At 37.1% G+C, this 24,259-nt stretch overlaps 1 protein-coding gene across 6 annotated transcripts in view; it reads left to right on the forward strand.

Moving 5' to 3' along the window:
- Window positions 1-24,259, forward strand: part of MYO6 (myosin VI) — a 142,259-nt gene that overhangs the window by 70,633 nt on the left and 47,367 nt on the right. For all 6 annotated transcript variants that reach the window (XM_029223790.1, XM_029223788.1, XM_029223791.1 and 3 more), the window contains exons 7-13: window positions 308-363; window positions 3,039-3,136; window positions 3,467-3,631; window positions 14,734-14,814; window positions 17,682-17,862; window positions 22,750-22,894; window positions 24,048-24,205. In XM_029223790.1, the coding sequence (XP_029079623.1) occupies window positions 308-363; window positions 3,039-3,136; window positions 3,467-3,631; window positions 14,734-14,814; window positions 17,682-17,862; window positions 22,750-22,894; window positions 24,048-24,205 (884 nt within the window). The remainder of the gene's footprint in view (window positions 1-307; window positions 364-3,038; window positions 3,137-3,466; window positions 3,632-14,733; window positions 14,815-17,681; window positions 17,863-22,749; window positions 22,895-24,047; window positions 24,206-24,259) is intronic.

A 24,259-nucleotide genomic window follows, 5' to 3' on the forward strand; every position in this document is an offset into this window, starting at 1 on the left:
ATATTTCTGTGTGCAATGTGTGGCATATTTACAACTAAATAGTTGGTTAAAATCAGAATATTCCCAAAAAGTTTTAAAAAATAATGCTGATTTAGATGTTAAAGGCCATCCAGATAGAATTTTAAATGTTTAAAAAGCTATAACAGAATAGTAGTTGCATTTAAATATAAATTTGTAGTTTTTAAATAAGCCATTCCAGTGCATGATCCAGGTTTAAATTTTAGATGTATTAAATAATATTAAAATTAGAAAGATAATGCATGCAATGTCATTCTCATCCAGCATTTTTTTAATCCTGTATTTTCAGATATCTGACTGAATCGTATGGAACCGGTCAAGACATTGATGATAGAATTGTCGAAGGTATTGTTAATTTTTAAAATTCTTATTTTCCATTGCTAGGTATGTCCTGAAATTAACTTAGAAGAATCCTCTAAGTGGTCTGGAGTGTTCTCCAAGAGATCCAAAAGACTCTGCCATCTCCTACAAATCTTTGCTCAGATGTTATCTTCTCATTTACTTATTGTCTGTTGTCTTCCCCCCCCCCCCCCCGCCCAACCCCATGTCCGTGCTAAGAGGGCAGGGATTTTATATATTCCAAACTCCTGGAATAGTGCCTGATACATAGTATATGCTCCATAAATATCTGTCGGATGAATGAGAGGAATATAGGAAGCCCTCCTGCCTCCTGTTTATTTTGTTGACCTTGTTTTTGTAAAGGAGAAAGGGAGAGGGTTATTTGGAAATGAGGTGCTGGGGGAAATCATTTCAATGAAAGAGTACACTTGGAAAGCAGGAGTCTGTAAGTTGCCTTCCCCGGGCTGTCAGTGCTTGCTCACCCCTTAGAGACCTCTCGGATCCTGTTTGGTCCCCGCTGCCGTCACGCTGAGTCTGCAGCAGCCTCCTGCAGCACAGGTTCCTGTCTGGTCCCCCCTCTTATGGTCTGGCTGCCCTTTAACCTATTCTCTGTGTGGAAGTTGGAGTGACCTCTTTTGCTCTGAGCCCTTTATTGGCTTCGTATTTCTCTCAAGCTAAAACCCCAAATTCACATCATCACCTCCAGTGTGCTGTGTGGCCTGCCCCACCTCCTCTGGTCTGATTGAGTCGTTGTTCCTCTGCAGCTTTATGCTTTAGTCTCCTTTTAGTTCTCATTGGTCTCATTTAGTTCTCATTTAGTTCACATGGGTCTCCTTTTAGTTCTCTGAGGTGTTTCAGGCCTGTTTGGACACTCTTCTCACCCCTTCAGTAAGTATTTAATAATGATGATGATACTGACATGTGTGGGATGTGTTAGGCCTTGTCTGATTTGCTTAAAATCTGTTACCTAACTTAAATCTCCATAGAATATGAGGTAAGTACTATTTTATCCCTGCTTCACAGATGAGAAGCTAAGGTAGAAGGAGCTTCAGTAACTTTCTGAAGAGTAAATAAGCTCATCAGTTGTGGAAATGGGACATAAACCCAGGCGTCTTAACTGTATGCTCTACTAAGTGCATATTTTAATATTCTTGACATTTTAAAGAAAAATTCCAGTTGAACAAAAATTTGCCGGGGGCCTTTTATGTTCATGCATTTTGCTATATCATGGCAGGCAAATGTTACATACATTTTTTTCACACTTACGTAAAATATGCATGTAGATGAATCTAAATTTGACTCTAATAAACATTTTTAAAGTTTGCATCCATAAGCTTTTTCATATTTCTTGATATAAATAATTTTCTAATTTTTATCCACAGTTCTCACTGTGGTACTGTGACACACACCTAGGTAGAATCACAGTAGAGCGCCTTTAGTGAGGGAATTGCCCTTTAAAACTGAATAAATAAATAAAAAACAAATAATGGGTTAATTTAATAAAATACTAATTAATATTCGGACTTGTTTACTTGAGGTACAGGTTTGCTTTGAAACCAGATAAGCCTGGTTTCTCCCATGAGAACGTACTGTGCAATGTGTAACGTGCTGTAGTTGAGGACAGTTGGAAAGTGTTATTCCAAATGTCTCTACAGCCCCTTACTGGAGAATAGTTTATGTTAACTGGCAGGGCCATAGAAATCTTTAGGTGGGAATACATGCTAATATTTCTTTTAGTTTTAATACTTTCTTATTTTAGCAAGTGAAACAACCTGGGAGTGATCTTTCAAAGGGTTTAGTGACTAGTTAAGCTTTCTACTGTGGATAGAATAAGAGAAATGGACTTCAAGAGATTTCATAAGAAATACTCTAGCAGTAAACATATGAAGCAATTTATGAGGTTACTGAAGGAATATGTGAGTGAGATTGACACTAATCTGGTATGCTTACAGTTAAGACTGGTGAGTACCAGAATAGACTCTCGGAGCTCTTTTCCAGTCAGGTAGAGAGAGAGAGAGGGAGAGAGAGAGAGAGAGAGAGAGAGAGAGAGAGAGAGAGAAGTGTGAAATTATAAAATGAAGACAGTTAAAATTTTACATTTGTTCATTGGGATTTCAAGAACTATTGTTCTGAGAAGCTTTCGTAGGTAATTCTGTAAACGCTTATTTGTTAGATTTTGTTGGATGTGCATGAAAAATGTTAAATCTGGAGGTTTTATTAATATATATTTTTAAATGTAAGTCAACTAATAACTTCTTGCCTGTATTTCGTCACAGGAAGCTTGCTGCTTTCTTTACTATCATCACTGCTCTTGTAGGGCTGATGTGAAAACCATAAAATTTTTAGGGAGTAATTTTTAAAGTTGAGTTATAAATTTTGTAACCTAGTGACTTTTGAAAATTTAGTCTTTCTCATACACTTACTTTTTCTTTTTTTTTTTTTTAATAAATTTTGAGTAACTTTTCCATCTCTTGTACTTTAATAGGGCCCAAACATAGTGGTAGTCAATAAATATTTGTGGGATTTGACATTACAAGTGAATTCATTCATGTTAATGTTTCTGAGAATATTTTTCTAGTTATTTATGTTTATTAATAAATGGAAACATACTATGCATATTGCTTTGTAATTTTCCTCCATGCAAACTTTCTGATGGCGTATTTTCATTTCTTTTTCAATAGCTAACCCACTCTTAGAAGCCTTTGGAAATGCAAAGACTGTTCGCAACAATAATAGCAGTCGATTTGGGAAATTTGTAGAAATACATTTCAATGAAAAGGTAAGTGAGAGTGAGTTTCGGGGTAATACGTTTGGGGAGTGTTTTTGGAAAATACAGGGTCTTGATAGAACTGGTGCTGTACTTGAACTCATGGCAAATATATTTAAATTTTCCTCTTTTACTTTTAAACAGTTGGGATAATATATATGTTCACTGTGATCTCTATAAATACTATAAACTTACATTTAGTTACCTGTTTTTTCCCCTTTATTTCATAAATTACAACCTCTTTGATAGACAAATGATTATTAGAGAAGATAATTTAACATTGGTAGGTTATACTTTAAGACTTTAAATGCAAAAATGTAATTTCTCTGTTTTGTTTTTTAGAGTTCAGTTGTTGGAGGATTTGTTTCACATTATCTTCTAGAGAAATCTAGGATCTGTGTTCAAGGCAAAGAGGAAAGGAATTATCATATCTTTTATAGGTTGTGTGCTGGTGCTTCTGAAGATACTAGGGAAAGACTTCATTTGAGCTCCCCAGATAATTTTCGGGTAGGTTGGATGAAAAGAAATTTCATACAGTTTTTGCAAATTGAGTTGCCTTCTATTCTAAAACTTATTTCAGTGGGTTTTGATGTCTAGTTGCATATAACTTACATTAAATTCAGTGTAATATGATAGAATGACTTTCGTACTAAGTAGATCTGTATTGAGATTTACTGCTGAGCTTATAACACTATATGAGGAGGTACATAATGGGATAGGTAAAAGGATAGATGCTAAACCCCTTAAACTCAATAAGAAAGTTTATAATAGTTCTGTAATGCTAGCTTTAATGTTATCTTTCACTTATTTGTAAAAAAGAGTTTGACCACTGAATTAATAAAGGACCCCTACTTGTCTTCCTTAATTCAGTTCAACAAATATTTATTCCTTACCCATTGGGTACCAGGCATTGTGCCAGAGTTAAAACGATAAATGAGACACAGTTCCTGCTTCTGAGTAACTTAAATTGGTGGGAAACACACACACACACACACACACACACACACACACACACACACACACAATCTGACTGATACGTCAAATGATAAGTGAGAGAGATGCATAGGTGCTGGTGATTTTGGAAAAACTTTACTGGAACAGTTGATGCTTGATCAGAATCCTGAAGGATTTTCAAGTGTTAACTATAACTAGAGGAAGAAACATAAATATGCGGAGGTATTCCTGGTAGATGCAAAAAGATGAACGAAGAAAGGCAGGAAATAGCTTAAATGGTAGGACAGGAAGGGGTGGGAGGTGAGGCTAGAGAGTTTGGTCTTACTTCTGTGGTGAGTAGGGAGCTGATCGAAGGGTGTTAAGTAGAAATTCGGATATCAGGTCTGTACTTACCTCTGGGTTTAATATGGAAGATAGCTTTAAGAGGGTAGGGCAGGGGATGGATAGAAATTGCAGCCGTGGGTAAATGGGTTGGGAACCTGTGGCTTTAGGTGATGTAGCAGTTACTCAGTGCCTGAATTTGTTTTAGCGATGGCAGGGTTACTGAGGGAGGAGATGTGTGAAATAGGAGGAGGTAAAATTGACAGGACTTGAAGACTGAATTAGGTAAGGAGAAGGGGGAGTCTGGAATGATTTTCCAAAACACGATTAGGGTAACTGGGTGACTGTAAATATCATGTTGAGGCCAGGTGGGGGATTAATGGCGTGTAGGATGAGTCCAGTTTTGGAGCCTGTGGGTCATCTGAGTGGAGCTGTTTGGAAGACTCTTGGGTAGACTAAGATCAGGTCAGTGCTGCAGGGACAGGTTTGGGAGATGTCAGTACCCTGGTGGTAGTTAGAACTGTGACAGTGAGTAGTGGAGGTTGTCCAGAGAGATTGCATAACGTAGAAAAGCATGTGCCAGGATCCACACTCTGGAGTTGAAGAGGCTGAGCAGATGAAGAGTTGCCCCAGAAAGAAAACACAAGTGGAGTGGTGAGAGAAGTACAAGGAAATCACGAGTGCCAAGGATCACAAGTCAGTATTGAGTTTCAGGAAGTGGTGACTGTGGGGTGGCTAGCGTAATGACAGATTCTCAGCTAGAAAGTAGTGTCCCTGTGTGGGCTATGGGAATCACGGGGTGCGGGTCGGGAATGCAGTTTGTATGAAGTTCTCCAGGCAATTCTCATACTCCTCTTTGGCCAGAAGTCCTCCATTTGAGAATCATGACACACATTTATATGTAATTATTGTTCTGTGTGTGAGTGTGTGTGTGTGTTTGCAACCTGACTTCTTCTTTATTACGTCAATCAATTTCTTTTATGTATATTTGGAAATTTAAAAACTCTGTTGTTTTAAAATGCTTTATAACTGCATCTATTTATATAATTCTGAAATGTTTAACCTTCTCTAGAACTCACCAAATTAATTGGAATTTGAAGTTAGTTGCCCACATTATCTTCATGACAGTAGAAGAGGCATTTCTCTACAATGATTTTTAGAAAAGGAATATAAATTAATCTGAATCATATAAAATTTAATAATGATGATGTGGCTTTGTCAGCACTGAGTTAATGATAAAGTGATGTGACTATTCTTGTCTTAATATAGCATTTCTTTCTACTTGGGGGCTTGGGAACAAAGTTTCTGTGTCTCAGAATGTACAGTCTTTCCTGGCACAAGGACAGCCATCCTAAGGGGGCAGCCACTGAAATGCTTTATCAGGTCAGAGAGTTTCTTGTCTCTGTGGCATGAACTGGGAGAGTCCTTTTGGTGGTAAGAGGAAACTCACGGAACAGCATTACCTTTCACCCAAAAACGCCTGCCGTCTTGGATATTCGTCTCAGGCAGGTGTACACACACCTCTGTATTCCTTCCCCCAAATGATTCTGCCTTAGAGTGACTTAAAAGTGTGTTGGTCATTTCAACAGGTTTTTCTCGGGTTTAGTTTAGACCTCCAGTCATAACTCAGGGGTAAAGTTGTAAAGACAAAGGAGAAACTCTACAGCAGGGTGAACGCTTTCCCCCCCACATTTTTTTGGTCACTATTCTATCCAAATTAGTATGTAAAGAATTGTAGAGATACATCTGTTTGAAAGCACCCATATTAACTCCACATGTACTTTAGAAAATAAAAGGCTTAAAATGCTTGTATTTTTCAAAAATTTGAAATATTTTTGCACATGTTCCACGGAAGCATTCGTTATAGTCATGCAAGAATCCTTGAATATAAATAAAGCTTGGATAGAATGAGAATGGGTGACAAGAATAGTTATAGCTTTCTAGTTACAGAAAAGTTAGAAGAAACAAGTATTTTTCTTAGGTTTTAATATTAAGTGTCCAAAAGCCAAGTATTTGATAAAACAGTTGGGGCGGGTGGATAAAACTCTTGGTAGCAAAGAAAACATTTGTTTTGGCTCTATATAGTTAAGCTACTATTATCCTACTAAATAAAAGAACTCTGATTTGAAATAGTCAATTGAAAATGCTAATCAATATTATCCCCTCTCCCTTCTATTTTATTCTTTCCCCCAAGATTCTAGGCTACAAAGAAAAATTCACTGCATATTATTTTCTGGTTTTAACTGTATTTTAATATTTCAGTGTAATGGGGGGAGATAAGTATATTGATCATCTAAAGTGTTAATTTATCCCTAAATCATTCAAATTTTACTGTAAATTTTTTCTTGGTATATAATATGTTATCGATATATTTAACCTTGGAATTCATGCCAGGGGACAGTGGAACCCTAGTGACCTGATTTAAGAAAAGCTGAGATGTTTAAAAAATTTTCTCATCCTGTTCCCTGTGCATGTCCTTCCTGAACGACCCCCACCCCTTACGTGTGGGTAAAAGATTCTCTTCAAGACCAGTATATTATTTTCTTCTCAGCTGCTTCCCTTATTCTGTGTTTGCAAAGCACTTAGCCTTTAAAGGCTTCTGGGCAGGAAAGTAAATCATTGAGATAAAAGCTGAAATGGTTATTTGAATACCTGTGAAGGTTCATAAAGCAAGTGTTGTGATTTATGTACAATTAGTGTTAACTGTCAGTCAGTATGAAAGGCATGTTTTGAAGGACTGATTGTAAAAATCAAAAATTAAGAAACTCAAGAATATTATTTAATTATTCAGAATTTAAAATATTACTCAAAATATTAAACCACAGTGTGGGTCCTTCTTTGAGACTTTTCACATATTTAGTTCATATCTTATGAACTGTATCTTCAATAAGATTTAACCCTGAGAAGATTTAAAATTGCTACGTTTGAGATGTAAATTCGGGGCCTCAGACGTGAAACCGGAGTCACTGACATAAATCTGGGGCTCAGACATGAATCCGGGGTGCAGATGCCTGTCAAGCCCAGGCGGAGTCCCTGGTGCACTGGGTGGCGTGGGCGGCGTACATGGCCCAGTTCTGACCCTGAGGACACCAAGCCGCCCTGTGTGCCTCAGGCCACCACCCTGCCCCTCCGGTGACTCCAGGTCCCCACCACCCTGCCCCAGCCAAGCAGTTCCAGGGATGTGGATGTCCGTGTCTTTGGAGGACCATGACTTCGCCTGCCACGTGCTTGCAGGATCTTGGTTCCCAGGCCACAGGTTGGGCCTGAGCTTCTGGGGTGGGAACTCCGAGTCCAAACCGCTGGACTAACAGAGAACCTCAGACACCAGGGAATATCAATTGGAGTGTGGCCTCCTGGAGGTCCTCATCTCAGCGTCAAGACCCAGCTGTATCCAACTGCCTGCAAACTCCAGTGCTGGACGTCTCAGGCCAAGCAACCAGTAAGACAAGGATACAGCAGCACCCATCAAAAAAAAAGTGAGGGGACTTCCCTGGTGGTGCAGTGGTTGAGAGTCCGCCTGCCAATGCAGGGAATGCGGGTTTGTGCCCCGGTCCGGGAGGATCCCACATGCTGCGGAGCGGCTGGGCCTGTAAGCCATGGCCGCTGAGCCTGCGCGTCCGGGGCCTGTGCTTCACAACGGGAGAGGCCACAGCGGTGAGAGGCCCGCGTACTGCAAAAAAAAAAAAAAAAAGTGAAACGCCAAAAACATGTTACGGACGAAGGAGCAAGGTAAAAACCTACAAGACCAAATAAATGAAGACGAAATAGGCAACCTACCTGAAAAAGGATTCAGAGTAATGATAGTAAAGATGATCCAAAATCTCGGAAATAGAATTGAGAAAACACAAAAAACATTTCACAAGGATCTAGAAGAACTAAAGATGAAACAAACAGGTATGAACAACACAATTACTGAAATTAAAAATACTCTAGAAGGAACCAATAACGGAGTAACTGAGGCAGAAGAACGGATAAGTGAGCTGGAAGATAAAATGGTGGAAATAACAGCCAGGGAGCAGAATAAAGAAAAAAGAATGAAAAGCATTGAGGACAGTCTCAGAGACCTCTGGGACAGCAGTAAACACACCAACATTCAAATTATAGGGATCCCAGAAGAAGAAGAGAAAAACAAAGGGTCTGAGAAAATATTTGAAGAGATTATAGTCAAAAACTTCCCTAACGTGGGAAACGAAACAGTCAATCAAGTCCAGGAAGCACAGAGAGTCCCATACAGGGTAAATCCAAGGAGAAACACACCAAGACACATATTAATCAAACTATCAAAAATTAAATATAAAGAAAAATTATTAAAAGCAGCAAGGGAAAAGCAACAAATAACATACAAGGGAATCCCCATAAGGTTAACATCTGATCTTTCAGTAGAAACTCTGCAAGCCAGAAGGGAGTGGCAGGATATATTAGAAGTGATGAAAGGGAAAAACCTACAACCAAGATTACTCTACCTGGCAAGGATCTCATTCAGATTCGATGAAGAAATTAAAACTTTTACAGGTAAGCAAAAGTTAAGAGAATTCAGCACCACCAAACCAGCTTTACAAAAAATGCTAAAGGAACTTCTCTAGGCAGGAAAGAAAAGAGAAGGAAAAGACCTATAAAAACAAACCCAGCCATGGAAGTTAATTTACAACTGTATAGATATTGAAAACTCTATAGAGATTTACCTAACTACAGAGGTACATTTTCACACTTGAAGAGAAAATAAGTCATCTTTGGATTGTAAAGCTTTAGGCAATGGTCTTATATTTTCCCTGGAGAGGATTATTTAAATTCCAACATATTAGAGTAGAAATTTTCAAAAAGACTACGATGAGTACAGAGAGTTGACTGCTTATTTTTTCTGTATGTAAGTACAGAAAATTCATTTTCTATATCCCTTGTCTATGAGACAGACTTTGTATTTGTAGGATATTTGACCTGGCTCTCGTTATGTTGGTGTAAGTGTAAGAACTTATACACAAGGGCACAACACACTTGTTATTAGCTATAAGGTAAATAAAAAAAAAAAATCTGCTCTGATTCAGAAACCTCATGTGTACATTCAGGACAAAATAATAAAGACAAATAGGGCTTCCCTGGTGGTGCAGTGGTTGAGAGTCCGCCTTCTGATGCAGGGGACACGGGTTCATGCCCCGGTCCGGGAAGATCCCACATGCCGCGGAGCGGCTGGGCCCGTGAGCCATGGCCGCTGAGCCTGCGCGTCGAGAGCCTCTGCTCCACAATGGGAGAGGCCACAATGGTGAGAGGCCCACGTACCCCCAAAAAATAAATAAATAAAAAAATAAAGACAAAATAAAACTTCACATTCTGTCAAAAAATTTCTTGTGGAAATTTTCATTAAAATTTTATTATCCTGTAAAACAAACAAAAAAACCCCAAATGATTAAGAAAATGGTAATAGGAGCATACATTATTGATAATTACCTTAAATATAAATGGATTAAATGCTCCAACCAAAAAACATAGACTGGCTGAATGGATACAAAAACAAGACCCGTACATATGCTGTCTACAAGAGACCCACTTCAGACCTAGGGACACATACAGACTGAAAGTGAGGGGTTGGAAAAAGATATTCCATGCAAATGGAAATCACAAGAAAGCTGGAGTAGCAATAGTCATATCAGACAAAATAGACTTTAAAGTAAAGAATGTTACAAGAGACAAGGAAGGACACTGAAATGATCAAGGGATCAATCCAAGAAAAAGAAATAACAATTATAAATATTTATGCACCCAACATAGGAACACCTCAATACATAAGGCAAATGCTAACAGCCATAAAAGGGGAAATCAAAAGAAACACAATCATAGTAGGGGACATTAACACCCCACTTTCACCAATGGACAGATCATCCAAAATGAAAATAAATAAGGAAACACAAGCTTTAAATGATACATTCAACAAGATGGACTTAATTGATATTTATAGGACATTCCATCCAAAAACAACAGAATACACTTTCTTCTCAAGTGTTCATGGAACATTCTCCAGGATAGACCATATCTTCGGTCACAAATCAAGCCTTAGTAAATTTAAGAGAACCGAAATCGTATCAAGTATCTTTTCCTACCACAACACTATGAGACTAGATATCAATTACAGGAAAATACTGTAAAAAATACAAACACAGGGAGACTAAAAAATACGCTACTAAATAACCAAGAGGTCACTGAAGAAATCAAAGAGGAAATCAAAAAATACCTAGAAACAAATGACAATGAAAACACGACGACCCAAAACCTGTGGGATGCAGCAAAAGCAGTTCTAAGAGGGACGTTTATAGCAATACAGTCCTACCTCAAGAAACAGAAAAATCTCAAATAAACACCTAACCTTACACCTAAAGCAATTAGAGCAAGAAGAACAAAAAACCCCCAAAGTTAGCAGAAGGAAAGAAATCATAAAGATCAGATCAGAAATAAATGAAAAAGAAATGAAGGAAACAATAGCAAAGATCAGTAAAACTAAAAGCTGCTTCTTTGAGAAGATAAAATTGATAAACGATTAGTCAGACTCATCAAGAAAAAAAGGGAGAAGACTCAAATCAACAGAATTAGAAATGAAAAAGGAGAAGTAACATCTGACACTGCAGAAATACAAAGGATCATGAGAGATTACTACAAGCAACTCTATGCCAATAAAATGAACAACCTGGAAGAAATGGACAAATTCTTACAGAAGCGCAACCTTCTGAGACTGAACTAGGAAGAAATAGAAAATATGAACAGACCAATCACAAGCACTGAAATTGACACTGTGACTAAAAACCTTCCAACAAACAAAAGTCCAGGACCAGATGGCTTTACAGGTGAATTCTATCAAACATTTAGAGACGAGCTAACACCTATCCTTCTCAAACTCTTCCAAAATATAGCAGAGGGAGGAACACTCCCAAACTCATTCTATGAGGCCACCATCACCCTGATACCAAAACCAGACAAAGATGTCACAAAAAAAGGAAACTACAGGCCAGAATCTCTGATGAACTTAGATGCAAAAATCCTCAACAAAATACTGGCAAACAGAATCCAACAGCACATTAAAAGGATCATACACCGTGATCAAGTGGGGTTTATCCCAGGAGTGCAAGGATTCTTCAATATATGCAAATCAGGCTTCCCTGGTGGCGCAGTGGTTGAGAATCTGCCTGCTAGTGCAGGGGACACGGGTTCGAGCCCTGGTCTGGGAGGATCCCACATGCCGTGGAGCAAGTGGGCCTGTGAGCCACAACTACTGAGCCTGCGCATCTGGAGCCTGTGCTCCACAACAGGAGAGGCCACGATAGTGAGATGCCCACGCACCGCGATGAAGAGTGGCCCCCGCTCACCACAACTAGAGAAAGCCCTTGCACAGAAACAAAGACCCAACACAGCAAAAATAATTAATTAATAAACTCCTACCCCCAACACCTTTTAAACAAACAGACAACAACAACAAAAAACTTCTTTCTCTTTCAAGGAGCATACTAAAAATCACCCAGTTTTGTAAAATACACCCTAGGGAACAATTACAAGATGGAATAGAGCTCTCATTACCCATTAAAAAAAAAAATATATATATATATATGCAAATCAATCAATGTGATACCCCATATTAAGAAATTGAAGAATAAAAACCATATGATCATCTCAATAGATGCAGAAAAAGCTTTTGACAAAATTCAACACCCATTTATGATAAAAACTCTCCAGAAAGTAGGCATAGAGGGAACCTAACAACATAATAAAGGCCATATATGACCCACAGTCAACATCATTCTCAATGGTGAAAAACTAACCATTTCCTCTAAGATCAGCAAGTAGACAAGGTTGCCAACTCTCACCACCATCATTCAACATAGTTTTGGAGGCTTTAGCCACGGCAATCAGAGAAGAAAAAGAAATAAAAAGGAATCCAAATCGGAAAAGAAGAAGTAAAACTGTCACTGTTTGCAGATGACATGATACTATATATAGTGAATCCTAAAGATGCTACCAGAAAACTACTAGAGCTAATCAATGAATTTGGTAACGTAGCAGAATAAAAACTTAATGCACAGAAGTCTCTTGCATTCCTGTACACTAATGGTGAAATATCTGAAAGAGAAATTAAGGAAACACTCCCATTTACCATTGCAACAAAAAGAATAAAATACCTAGGAATAAACCTACCTAAGGAGACAAAAGACCTGTATGCAGAAAACTATCAGACACTGTTGAAAGAAATTAAAGATTATACAGACAGATGGAGAGATATACCATGTTCTTGGATTGGAAGAATCCACATTGTGAAAATGATATACTACCCAAAGCAATCTACAGATTCACTGCAATGCCCATCAAACTACCAATGGCATTTTTCACAGAAATAGAACAAAAAATTGCACAATTTGTTTGGAAACACAAAAGACCCCGAATAGCCAAAGCAATGTTGAGAAGGAAAAACGGAGCTGGAGGAATCAGGCTCCCGGACTTCAGACTGTACTACAAAGCTACAGTAATGAAGACAGTATGGTACTGGCACAAAAACAGAAATATAGATCAATGGAACAGGATTGAAAGCCCAGAGATAAACTCATGCACATATGGTCACCTTATTTTTGATAAAGGAGGCAAGAATATACAATGGAGAAAAGCCAGCCTCTTCAGTAAGTGGTGCTGGGAAAACTGGACAACTACATGTAAAAGAATGAAATTAGAACACTTCTTAACACCATACACAAAAATAAACTCCAAATGGATTAAAGACCTAAATGTAAGCCCAGACACTATCAAACTCTTAGAGGAAAACATAGGCAGAACGCTCTATGACATAAATCACAGCAAGATCCTTTTCGACCCACCTCCTACGGAAATGGAAATAAACAAATGGGACCTAATGAAACTTAAAAGCGTTTTCACAGCAAAGGAAACCATAAAGAAGATGAAAAGACAATCCTCAGAATGGGAGAAAATATTTGCAAACGAAGCAACTGACAAAGCATTAATCTCCAAAATACACAAGCAGCTAATGCAGCTCAATATCAAAAAAACAACCCAATCCAAAAATGGGTAGAAGACCCAAATAGACATTTCTCCAAAGAAGATACTGCAGATTGCCAACAAACACATGAAAGGATGCTCAACATCACTAATCATTAGAGAAATGCAAATCAAAACTACAATGAGGTATCACCTCACATTGGTCAGAATGGCCATCATCAAAAAGTCTAGAAACAATAAATGCTGGAGAGGGTGTGGAGAAAAGGGAACCCTTTTGCACTGTTGGTGGGAATGTAAATTGATACAGCCACTATGGAGAACAGTATGGAGGTTCCTTAAAAAACTAAAAATAGAACTACCATATGACCCAGCAATCCGACTACTGGGCATGTACCCTGATAAAGCCGCAATTCAAAAAGAGTCGTGTACCAACCACGATGTTCATTGCAGCAGTATTTACAATAGCCAGTACATGGAAGCAACCTAAGTGTACATCTACAGATGAATGGATAAAGATGTGGCACATATATACAATGGAATATTACTCAGCCATAAAAAGAAACAAAATTGAGTTATTTGTAGTGAGGTGGATGGACCTAGAGTCTGTCATACAGAGTGAAGTAAGTCAGAAAGAGAAAAACAAATACCATATGCCAAAACATATATATGGAATCTAAAAAAAAAATGGTTCTGATGAACCTAAGGGCAGGACAGGAATAAAGACACCGACATAGAGAATGGACTTGAGGACACGGGGAGGGGGAAGGGTTAACTGGGACGAAGTGAGGGAGTGGCATGGACATATACACGCTACCAAATGTAAAATAGATAGCTAGTGGGACGCAGCCGAATAGCACAGGGAGATCCGCTCGGTGCTTTGTGACCGAGGGGTGGGATAGGGAGGGTGGGAGGGAGACACAAGAGGGATGGGATATGGGGATACACGTATGCATATAGCTGATTCACTTTGTTATACAGCAGAAACTGACACAACACTGTAAAGCAATTATTCTCCAATAAAGATGTTAAAAATGAATAAATAAACTGGAGATACATATTTTTAAAAAATTGCTACCTTAGAAAAATAGGAAAGCTTTATGGTATTGGTTTTTATGTTAATCATGTAATTTAATCTATTTTCAGGTTAGGATTTTCACCATCCCTGCTGTGATTAGTAGGAATGAAATGTTTATGGTATATAGAAGTATTGATTTTAATTGAGAGATTAAATGATAGTCAGGTTATGTTTAGAAATTCTTTAGAGTTAGCACTATTTGATAAGTTGTGTTTTCCTTGTATCATTTTCCTGTGGATCATATTTGTTAATTATATTTTAAATCTCTTTGTCCTAGTATTTAAACCGAGGCTGCACTAGATACTTTGCTAACAGAGAAACTGACAAACACATTTTACAGAACCGAAAAAGTCCTGAGGTAAAGTAACCTTTAAAAAAAATATATAATCTTTAATACAAAAAAATTGTGCTGAAAGATGTATTCTATTTTTTATTTTGGAAACCAAGTAAGATCTCTTACTTTTGTTTTGTTTTTTTTTTGCCGTACGCGGACCTGTCACTGCTGTGGCCTCTCCCACCGAGGAGCACAGGCTCCGGACGCGCAGGCCCAGCGGCCATGGCTTACAGGCCCAGCCGCTCCGCGGCACGTGGGATCTTCCCAGACCGGGGCACGAACCCGTGTCCCCTGCATCGGCAGGTGGACTCCCAACCACTGCGCCACCAGGGAAGCCCAGGATCTCTTACCTTTAGGCTTATGCTTAAAAAACCTAAATACTCATCCACACCTCTCGCCGAGAAGTACTTTACACCTCTTTTGGTATCTGCAGAAGCCACAGGTTCTGGGTCTTGGTGGGACCTCAGTGCACTGCTCTTCTCTTGTTATTTTCCCGGCATGAGGACATCAGATTGCCTAAGAATCATCCTTTGCTGACATTTTTGAAACTTACTCTCATATTACCCATTTGTGATTAAGTATAAAATATGTCCTTTATAATTTATTGTCTGTGTCAAGGCTGAAGTAAGCTTTGATGTAGACAATAAGTAGAGTGAGCATTCTTGTGAACTAATGCTTATGTATTATTTAATATTTCTCTTTAAAACATCATGTTTCTGTAATATATTATGAAAAGTTTTAGGTATAGGTCTTACTAAATCATTGTATTTCTAAGAGTAAGTAGATATAATTGTACCATTAAGTATTATTTTAAAAACATTAAGTCCTTAATCTAAAAATCTACTGCAACTTTTATGAATTTTAATGTGCAATGTTTAAGTAGTAAGTGGGATTAAGTTGTATCTACTCAGGGAGCTTAAATTATAAAACACTAAGTCAGGATTAATGATAGGGGCTAGTTCATATTGTCTTTATTTTATTAAAAGATTTATATTTAAGTGAACAAGGTTTTATTATACTCGGTTTTTAATGCCCCTGCATTTGTGAGTCAGATGTTTTTGACTACTTTCAAAATGGTGAGGTGAATTATACCTTTAGTATATTCATAGAAAAGAACAGAAAGCAACTAAAAATTCCCATTAATTTGAATTCTAAGCAGATGAGTCTGCAGTTAATTTTTGTTTAAGTTGACATTTTATTTATCATTTTAGACACAGATGTCTGTAAACTTTATATTACATCCATGGTTGGAACTTTAAGAAGTGACATTAATATTTATTATGGTATCTTCCTTTGTTATGGTAACCTATATTTTTATAAGGCATCATTGAAATATGGAAATTGTATTATTTCCACTAAGATAATGGGGACATTTCCTGGTGGGATAGTGCAGCTATCCCAAAGGAAAAAATATATACATATATAAATTTGATCTTTTACCATGGAAAAAACTGAGTGGAGAGGAAAGAAAACTGGATTTTACTCTGCAAAGAGTAGCAGTCTTTGTGCTATCTTAGGAAGAAAATGTACAGTTTCTGATTCTAGAGTCAACACAGTTTGTTAGGAATCGTATTCGTATTACTGGGTTTATATATAAAAATATACAAGTGAATAATGGATTTAATATGTTTAAATTACTTTTTATTGTCTTCTTTATCAGGAGGATGAGGTGATCATTTTGACTATTTAGAATCCTTTGCCTAGTTCCATTGGCATGTCTTTAAGCCGTGTGTTATTTTTAGGAGAATGCAGTATTTTTAGTCTGCCGTGATAGCAATATATTCATTGACATTTGATTAGAAACAGTTTTTAAATGAAGTAACCTTTCAATTGCAAGACTAAAAATTCTGCACGATTTGTGCTTTGTTTTAAATTTGGCTGCATGTGATTGTTTTCTTTAAGAATAAAATTAAATTTCTTTGTCTAGACATTTTCCAGAAATTTTACACATGCATAATTAAACATTTTAAAGACTTGTGTGGAAAGGCAATTACAAATTTCGCTGGGAAGCAGTTGGCAACCTGGAGGAAAAAAAACATCTCCTAGGGGCGTCTTTAATGGCCAGTTAATTCTGATGCTGTTACCTAATGTTTAATTTTACTTATTCATTCTCAAGTTCTGGAAAATTGCTAGTCCTATCTTTCTGTGTCCAGTAATTTCTTTTTCCTCCTTCTAGTTTCTGCAGGGCTGACTTTTCTTCTTCCTTTTTCTGAGTTCGTTATAGGTTCTAGTAAATGAATACTTTAGATGCACGTTCTTTTAGGAGAGAAAGCAAATTTTCTCTTCATTTTTTCGGAAATGTTTTCAGTCATTGCATAAATTCTTAGCATAAGCATAATGCTTACTAATACACTTTACCTCATATATACTAATACAGAAAGGTTTAAAAATTAATTCCCAGGCCATGAACATTGTTGTTAGCCTGTCCACTGGTTACTGCTGTTGAATATTGGTGTAGCTGATGGCAGTTAACCTGAAGGAGTGTAATGCTAAGTGTCAGATTTAAATTTTTATTACAGTTTTTTAAAACCTCAGTTCTTTTTGACCTATGGTTTCATGTTGATTCATTTCAACCGCTGATATTCCCTTCATTTTCACTCAATTTATATTTTTATATAATGTCCTAGTTTTAGAATTAAAGTTGTAATTAAATTGGAAAACATCTCATTCCATTTTTGACTGAAACTTTTACTGAGATAGTTGTAGATTCACATGTCATTGAAAGAAATAATACATAAATCCTGGGTACACTTTGCCCAGTCATTCAGTTTTTGAATGTGTTGGAACACTAAAGTTTTATGATTGACACATTTTATTTTTGCATGTTATATAGTGAGTAGACGTTGTGTAGTTGTGTTAGTATACTTAAATAATGTCTTCTTGTTTTGTAGTATCTTAAGGGAGGTTCCTTGAAAGATCCTTTGTTAGATGACCATGGAGATTTTATTAGAATGTGCACAGCCATGAAAAAGATTGGTTTGGATGATGAAGAAAAGCTTGATCTGTTCCGGGTAGTAGCTGGTGTCCTGCACCTTGGAAATATTGATTTTGAGGAAGCCGGCAGCACTTCAGGTTTTTTTTGTTTTGTTTTCTTGTGGTCTTTTTGTTTTGCTTTATTTTAAAAAGGAGTAAAATGAGAAGTTTGTCACTTAATTGTCATATGAAAATTTACTCTGTGTGCAGGCTTGTTAATACCCTACATTTCTAGAATATACTGTATTATGTGATGAATCTTGCAACTACGGAATGCTGCATTATTAGTTATTATGAGCTCTGTTTGAATAAATCAGTGATACTGATGAGGAATAAACTCGTCCTGTGAAGGATAAATAATCCTGACTACCAGGGTCATATTTGGTTAAATTTTTCAACTGATATTAATCTTTTCCAATAAGTGAACATAATAATTCTCTCTACCATCTTTTAAGGTATTTTGACATTTTTCTGGTTCATTGATCTAAACTTGGAATGGTTAATTAGGATAATTGAATACATGAAAGCCCTTATACATTGTTACTGGGAAATGAAAACAGGTTACACTTGATGCAGATTGAACAGATCATTTAAATGCCTGCACTATAGTAACTTTTCAACTGTATTGTTTCAGTCTCTACATAAATAGTAAGGCTTTTTATATGATCTTCAGTTTGATCCATGAATGCGGGAGTTGGCAGGCTATGGCTCGTGGTCAGATCTGACTAGCTGCCAGTTTTTGTAAATAAAGTATTGTTAGAACACAGCCACACACATTTATTTATGTTTTGCCTATGCCAGCTTTCGTAGTGGCAGAGTTGGGCTTGTGACAGAGACTGGATGGCCAGCAAAGCCTAAAACCTCACTCTTTAGAGAAAAAGCTTGTTGACTCCTGCATAAATACATTGTTTAAAAGAGTTTTTAAAAAAATCGGAAGCACCATTTAATATAGTAGTCAATAACATGGGCTTTAGTGTCAGATCCCAGAAGCTCTCTAAGCCTTGGATTTTTCATTCGTAAAATAATGAAGAAATAATCCATGAGAAGTGTTTTTTCCTAGCAGTAGTTTGCATATAAGGAAAAGGGCACAAGAGGAAGGAAAAAGAACATTAAAAAAAATGTCTGCTACGTGCAAGACCCTTCATAAACTGTATTTCATCATAAACGTCATAATCGTAATCTGAATTTAATAAAGATAATGAGGTAGAGGCTATTAGCTCCATTTTACAGAAGTAGGACCTGTGCAGGAGTTTAAGTAATATGGTCATTAGTGAAGTTGTAGGTGTGAGAGCCGGTTCTACCCATGTCTGACTAACTCCAGTACGTGTGATAACTGCCCCTCATTGCCCCCTGTCACTGAACCTTCTGAGCAGATGCAAGCCAACAGTCTGAGTGGCTTTCAGACTGAGTGTCCATGGTGCTGTGACATCAGAGTGTGGTGTGTAAGAGCACGTGGTCTTGGGCCAGGCTTTTCACTTGTGTTACCTGCCTGTGTGACCTTGGGCCAGGAACTTAACCTCTCTGTGTCTCGGTTTCCTCACCTGTAAACTAGGAATAATAAATAACAGGCCTTACCTCATGTTATAAAGAGGAATAAATGAGTTAACTATTTGTAGAATGATGTGAATACTTAAGTCTGGCATGTAGTAATCACTCTAAGTGTTTTTTAATGAATAAGAAAAATAAAAATGCAGATTACTCCCAGATTAAAATAAAAGAAACAAAAAGAAAAACCAAGCAAAATCAGGTATGTTCTTAGTATGCATTAAAATTGTTACTAGTTTTTTTTGAGGGATTTGAAAATGTAATGAGTGTTAGAATACACTTCCGTTTGCTCTGTAGCATCGTTATACCAAGGGAGCATGTAGGAGTTCTAAGTAATATCCAAAAAAGTTTAGAAAAATTAATGCACAGTTTGGACATGTCATTAGAAGTGATAGGTGGCATTTTCACACACCTCATGTTATTACCGTGTGGTAAACACGCAGATGTACACAGAGGATCATAAATGTGGCATGATCTAGTTAGTTGAAAAGCACTTTAAATGGTCAAAAGGCACATAGCAGATATTCACATTATCTTTTATTTTTCTTCTCAAACTTCCTTCTGTTGAAGGGAAAATGAGCAGAAAGCAGAGCAGATTGGAATGAGGCAATGAATCCAGAGAATTAATAAACTAGGCTATTTTTAACAGCTAAGATTTTATTATATTAATCTTCATCCTTCCTATGATCCTTCGTATAGATTCAGATGGTTTCTTGCTAATCAGAATTGATTTTTCCTGCCCTAGAGAGCTCAATTTTGGCAATTTGAGAAAGCTCTGGATATTCGTAATTATTTTATCAGAAAATTTATTCTTCGGTAAATGTTCAGACAGCTCCCACTGCTATTTAAAAGTTTTTTCATGATGGAAATGCAAAGAATGCCTCTAGGGACTTCCTATGTTTTAAAAATTCCACATAACAAAAACATACATTATTATAACAACTAATGTAAAAAGTGTTCAGAGAAGTTCTTTTTTGGAAGGGGAGTGACACGAAAAGCCTTGCGTTATTTCCCAGTATTTTGCCCTTTTGAAACTTCTAAAATAAATTTTTTCTATGCTAGCCTTACATAATTCCTGGAAGTGTGTAAGAAACTTTGCAGAATAGTAAAAAAAAAAAAGAGAAGTATTTAACTGAATTAATTATTGTTGATCAACTTCTTGAGATATAATTTTAGATAATGTGTGTGTGTATAAACTAGAAATTAGTAGTAATCCTACTTTCATAGAATTAAAGGTTTAATATATCTTCTAAGTATTCCTCTCCCCGTATTCTTTTTTTCAGCTTTATTGAAATATAATTCACATTGAGTTGTGCAACAATCACTATATTCAGTTTTAGAATATTTTCATCACTCCAGACACAGATGCCATACCCTTCCCCCCCCCCCCCCCGCCCCATCTCCTCCCAAATCCCTAGCCTTTAGGCAACCGCTGTTCTACTTTGTCTCTATCAATTTGCCTGTCATGGGCATTTCATATCAATGGAATCATACAGTATGTGCTCTTTGTGACCGGCTTCTTTCAGTTAGCATAATGTTTTCAAGGTTCATCCATGTTTTAACATGTGTCAGTACATCATTTCTTTTTATTGCTGAGTAATATTCCATTGTATGGATATACGACATTTTGTTTATCCATTTGTTATTTGGTGAACTTTTAGGTTGCTTCCACCTTTGGCTATTATGAATTATGCTGCTATAAACATTTGTGTGCAAGTTTTTGTGTGGACATATGTTTTCATTCCTCTTGGGTGTATGCCTACGAGTAGAATTGCTGAGTCATATGGTAATTCTATATTTAACCTTAAGAGGAATTGACTTTCAAAGTAACTGAAGGGTTTTACATTCTTACCGCCCTAGTGCCTGCCAAGTGCTACCTCATTGTGGTTTTTATTTGCATTTTCCTGATGGCTCATGCTGTTGAGCATATTTTCAACTGTATTGGCCATTTGTATATCTCGGTTTGAGGAAGGACTACTTATGTTCTTTACTCACTTATTAATTGGATCGCCTTTTTATTACTGAGTGGTAAGAGTTTTTTAATATGTTCTAAATACAAGTTCCTTATCCGATGTATAATTTGCAAATATCTTCTCTCATTCTGCGGGTTGTGTTTTTCATTTCTGGATACTGTTCTTTGAAGCACAAAAGTTTTTCATTTTGATGACATCCAGTTTGTCTGAAGCCATCATCTGGTCCAAGATCACAAGGATTTATGTCTGTATTCTTCTAAGAGCTTAATAGTGTTACTCTTACCTTTAGGTCTTTGATTGATGTTGAGTTAATTTCTGTGTATGGTGTGAAGTAGGGGTCCAGCTTCATTCTTTTGCATGTGGATGTCCAGTTGCCCACTGCACTTTGTTTGAAAAGCTGTTCTTTTCCCCAATGAATTGTCTTGACAAGCCCTTATTCATATAAGATCTCACGGTTTCTTTCTCCTGAGAGCAGTCTGTTAAATAGTTTATTAATTTGTCATGATAAAATTCTCATTGTGATTTCATACGTTCTTTGTAATTTTGAAATTAGTCTTAAAATGAATCATTTATAAGCACTAAACCATAAAAATGTTAATAAAATGTTTATTATTTTTAATATTAGTAGTAATAGGATAATAATTATCGGTACCTTCATAGAGTACTTATTATGTACCAGCCACTCTTCCAGGCACTTCACGTATATAACCTTATTAATCTTCATAACAACCTTATTAGGCTGGTACAGTTAATTATCATCTTTATATGGGTGAGGAAACTGAGTACAGAAAGAATAAGTAACTCGTTCAAGGTCACACAGCTAGTAAGTTGTAGAGCCATCACAGCCCCGAGTCTAAGGACTGTCGTATTCTGTCTTTCTAGAAAAAACTTTTTGAAACCAGCTCCATAAATAGAAATCTATAGATATGATGTACAGGAAATAGCCGTGGCCGCCTCACCCTCTTCCTTTGTCCCCGAGCCTCACGAGCACATGCGTGTGCACACACACACCCCCACACACATAGACAGACGTCCACACCCACACTGACCTACTTCAGTGCCTCACAACATCTACCACTGAAATTACTCCTTGATATTTTCTGCGGTCGTATGATTTTAGTGATAAGGCACTCTGTTATTCCAGAGATTTATTTTAATATATTAACAAGGATTATAATCTATCTTCAGTATATTTTGCTTGCTGGGTCATTAAAAAATGAAACCGTGACAGGCTAAAATTGATGGGCTGAAAGGATTGTATCATGGGCTGCCCTGAGCGAGGGTCTCCCACTGACCTTGGCAGTGTGAGTGTCTGACAAGGGCGGGGAACAAGCGAGGTGAAATTAAAAGTCACAACTAAGCCTTGTCTAGTCCATAGTTTAAGTGAAGTGTACTTCTAAGAAATGCATCTTGAAAATCTGGCTTACATAATGTTTATTAATTTCAAATTGAAATACGTGTTCATTAGGTGGCTGTAATCTGAAGAATAAATCTACTCAGTCATTGGAGTATTGTGCTGAATTACTGGGTTTGGATCAAGATGATCTTCGTGTAAGCTTAACTACAAGAGTCATGCTAACAACAGCAGGGGGCACCAAAGGAACAGTGATAAAGTAAGTTCCCTAACTCATTGCTCTGTAAAAATCCTGCCTTGTGGGGAAAAAAGCCAGGTCCTCTGTCGCTTGCTGAATAAGGCAGGCGTTCTGGTTGACATATTTTGAAAAATTTTCAACAAATTAAAAAAAAAAAGGTTAAAAAAATCGTTTAGCCACTCAGAACATTCGGTAACTCTTACTTTGGGAAATATTAGCAAGGTATGCTTAGCCTGATTCTTTGCTAAGCCAACTCCAGATTATTATTATGAAGAAAATCTCAGCGAGGAAGATGTATAGTAGTGCCCTACAGTTGCGTGGCTTCTTGGAGAGATTTCTGGAACCCAAGGGAAGGCTGGTAAAAGCACAGGAGGGTGGTCCTCAGCAATCATGTCCTCCGTTTCCCCTGTGTTCCAAAGCAGTTCTTTTTTGTGTCTTAAGTATGGCGTGTCCACATAAGAGTCCCTTTAGGAAAGGGTTCTATTACAAGAAATATAAGTTGGAAAATCACTGTTTAGAAGGGATTCAAGTATTGGTCTGACCTGAATGACTTTTAAGGTTACTTCCAAATTTTGATAATTTTTTTCTGGTATTCCCACAGGGCCTCATGCTTTATGACAGCATTTAGCACAGTGTTTGGAAATTCTTTCCTGTGGCAGCCTCTCTTCATCGGGCTGTGTACCTGTATCTGCAGCGTCCTAACACTGTTGTACCATGTAGTTATTTATATGAAAGAGTAGAGTTGGACAGTTGGGATTTTAAGATGGAAACATTTTTTTTCCTAAACAGTGTTAACCAAGTTTCTGACCTTTAAAGTGGTCTTGAATTAAACGCAATTTCTTTTGCATTTAAGAAAGTCACATGGAAGATTATTCCTCTGAATGATTTTTTTTATATATTCAGCATGTACAATGAGGTATAAATTAAGGTTAAAAAGAGTTTTTGAGCCTAATGTTCTTTTACTCAGTGATGACTTTTAATCTAATTATCTTGTAGATAATTCTCTTGTAGTATTCTACTTAGCCCCGTTTATCTGTCTCTATTCACGAATGACATTTTGTAACTATTTATTGTGTTCTTCACAGTGAATATGTACTTAGTTCTTGGGAATATGGCATTATTTCCACAACATATTACTATGAAGAATTTCTGTTGGTACGGTCTTCTTTTACAGGGTACCCCTGAAAGTGGAGCAAGCAAACAACGCCCGGGATGCCTTGGCAAAGACTGTCTATAGCCATCTTTTCGATCACGTGGTCAACAGAGTGAATCAGTGTTTTCCTTTTGAAACATCATCCTATTTTATTGGAGTCCTAGATATTGCTGGATTTGGTAAGTATAGTTTTGTTTGTGAGTTTGTATCTGTTTGGTACTTTCACACATATT

The sequence above is a fragment of the Monodon monoceros genome, unplaced genomic scaffold (assembly GCF_005190385.1).
Source record: "Monodon monoceros isolate NGI ecotype Baffin Bay Population unplaced genomic scaffold, NGI_Narwhal_1 Super_Scaffold_15, whole genome shotgun sequence".
Classification (NCBI taxonomy): Eukaryota; Metazoa; Chordata; class Mammalia; order Artiodactyla; family Monodontidae; genus Monodon; species Monodon monoceros.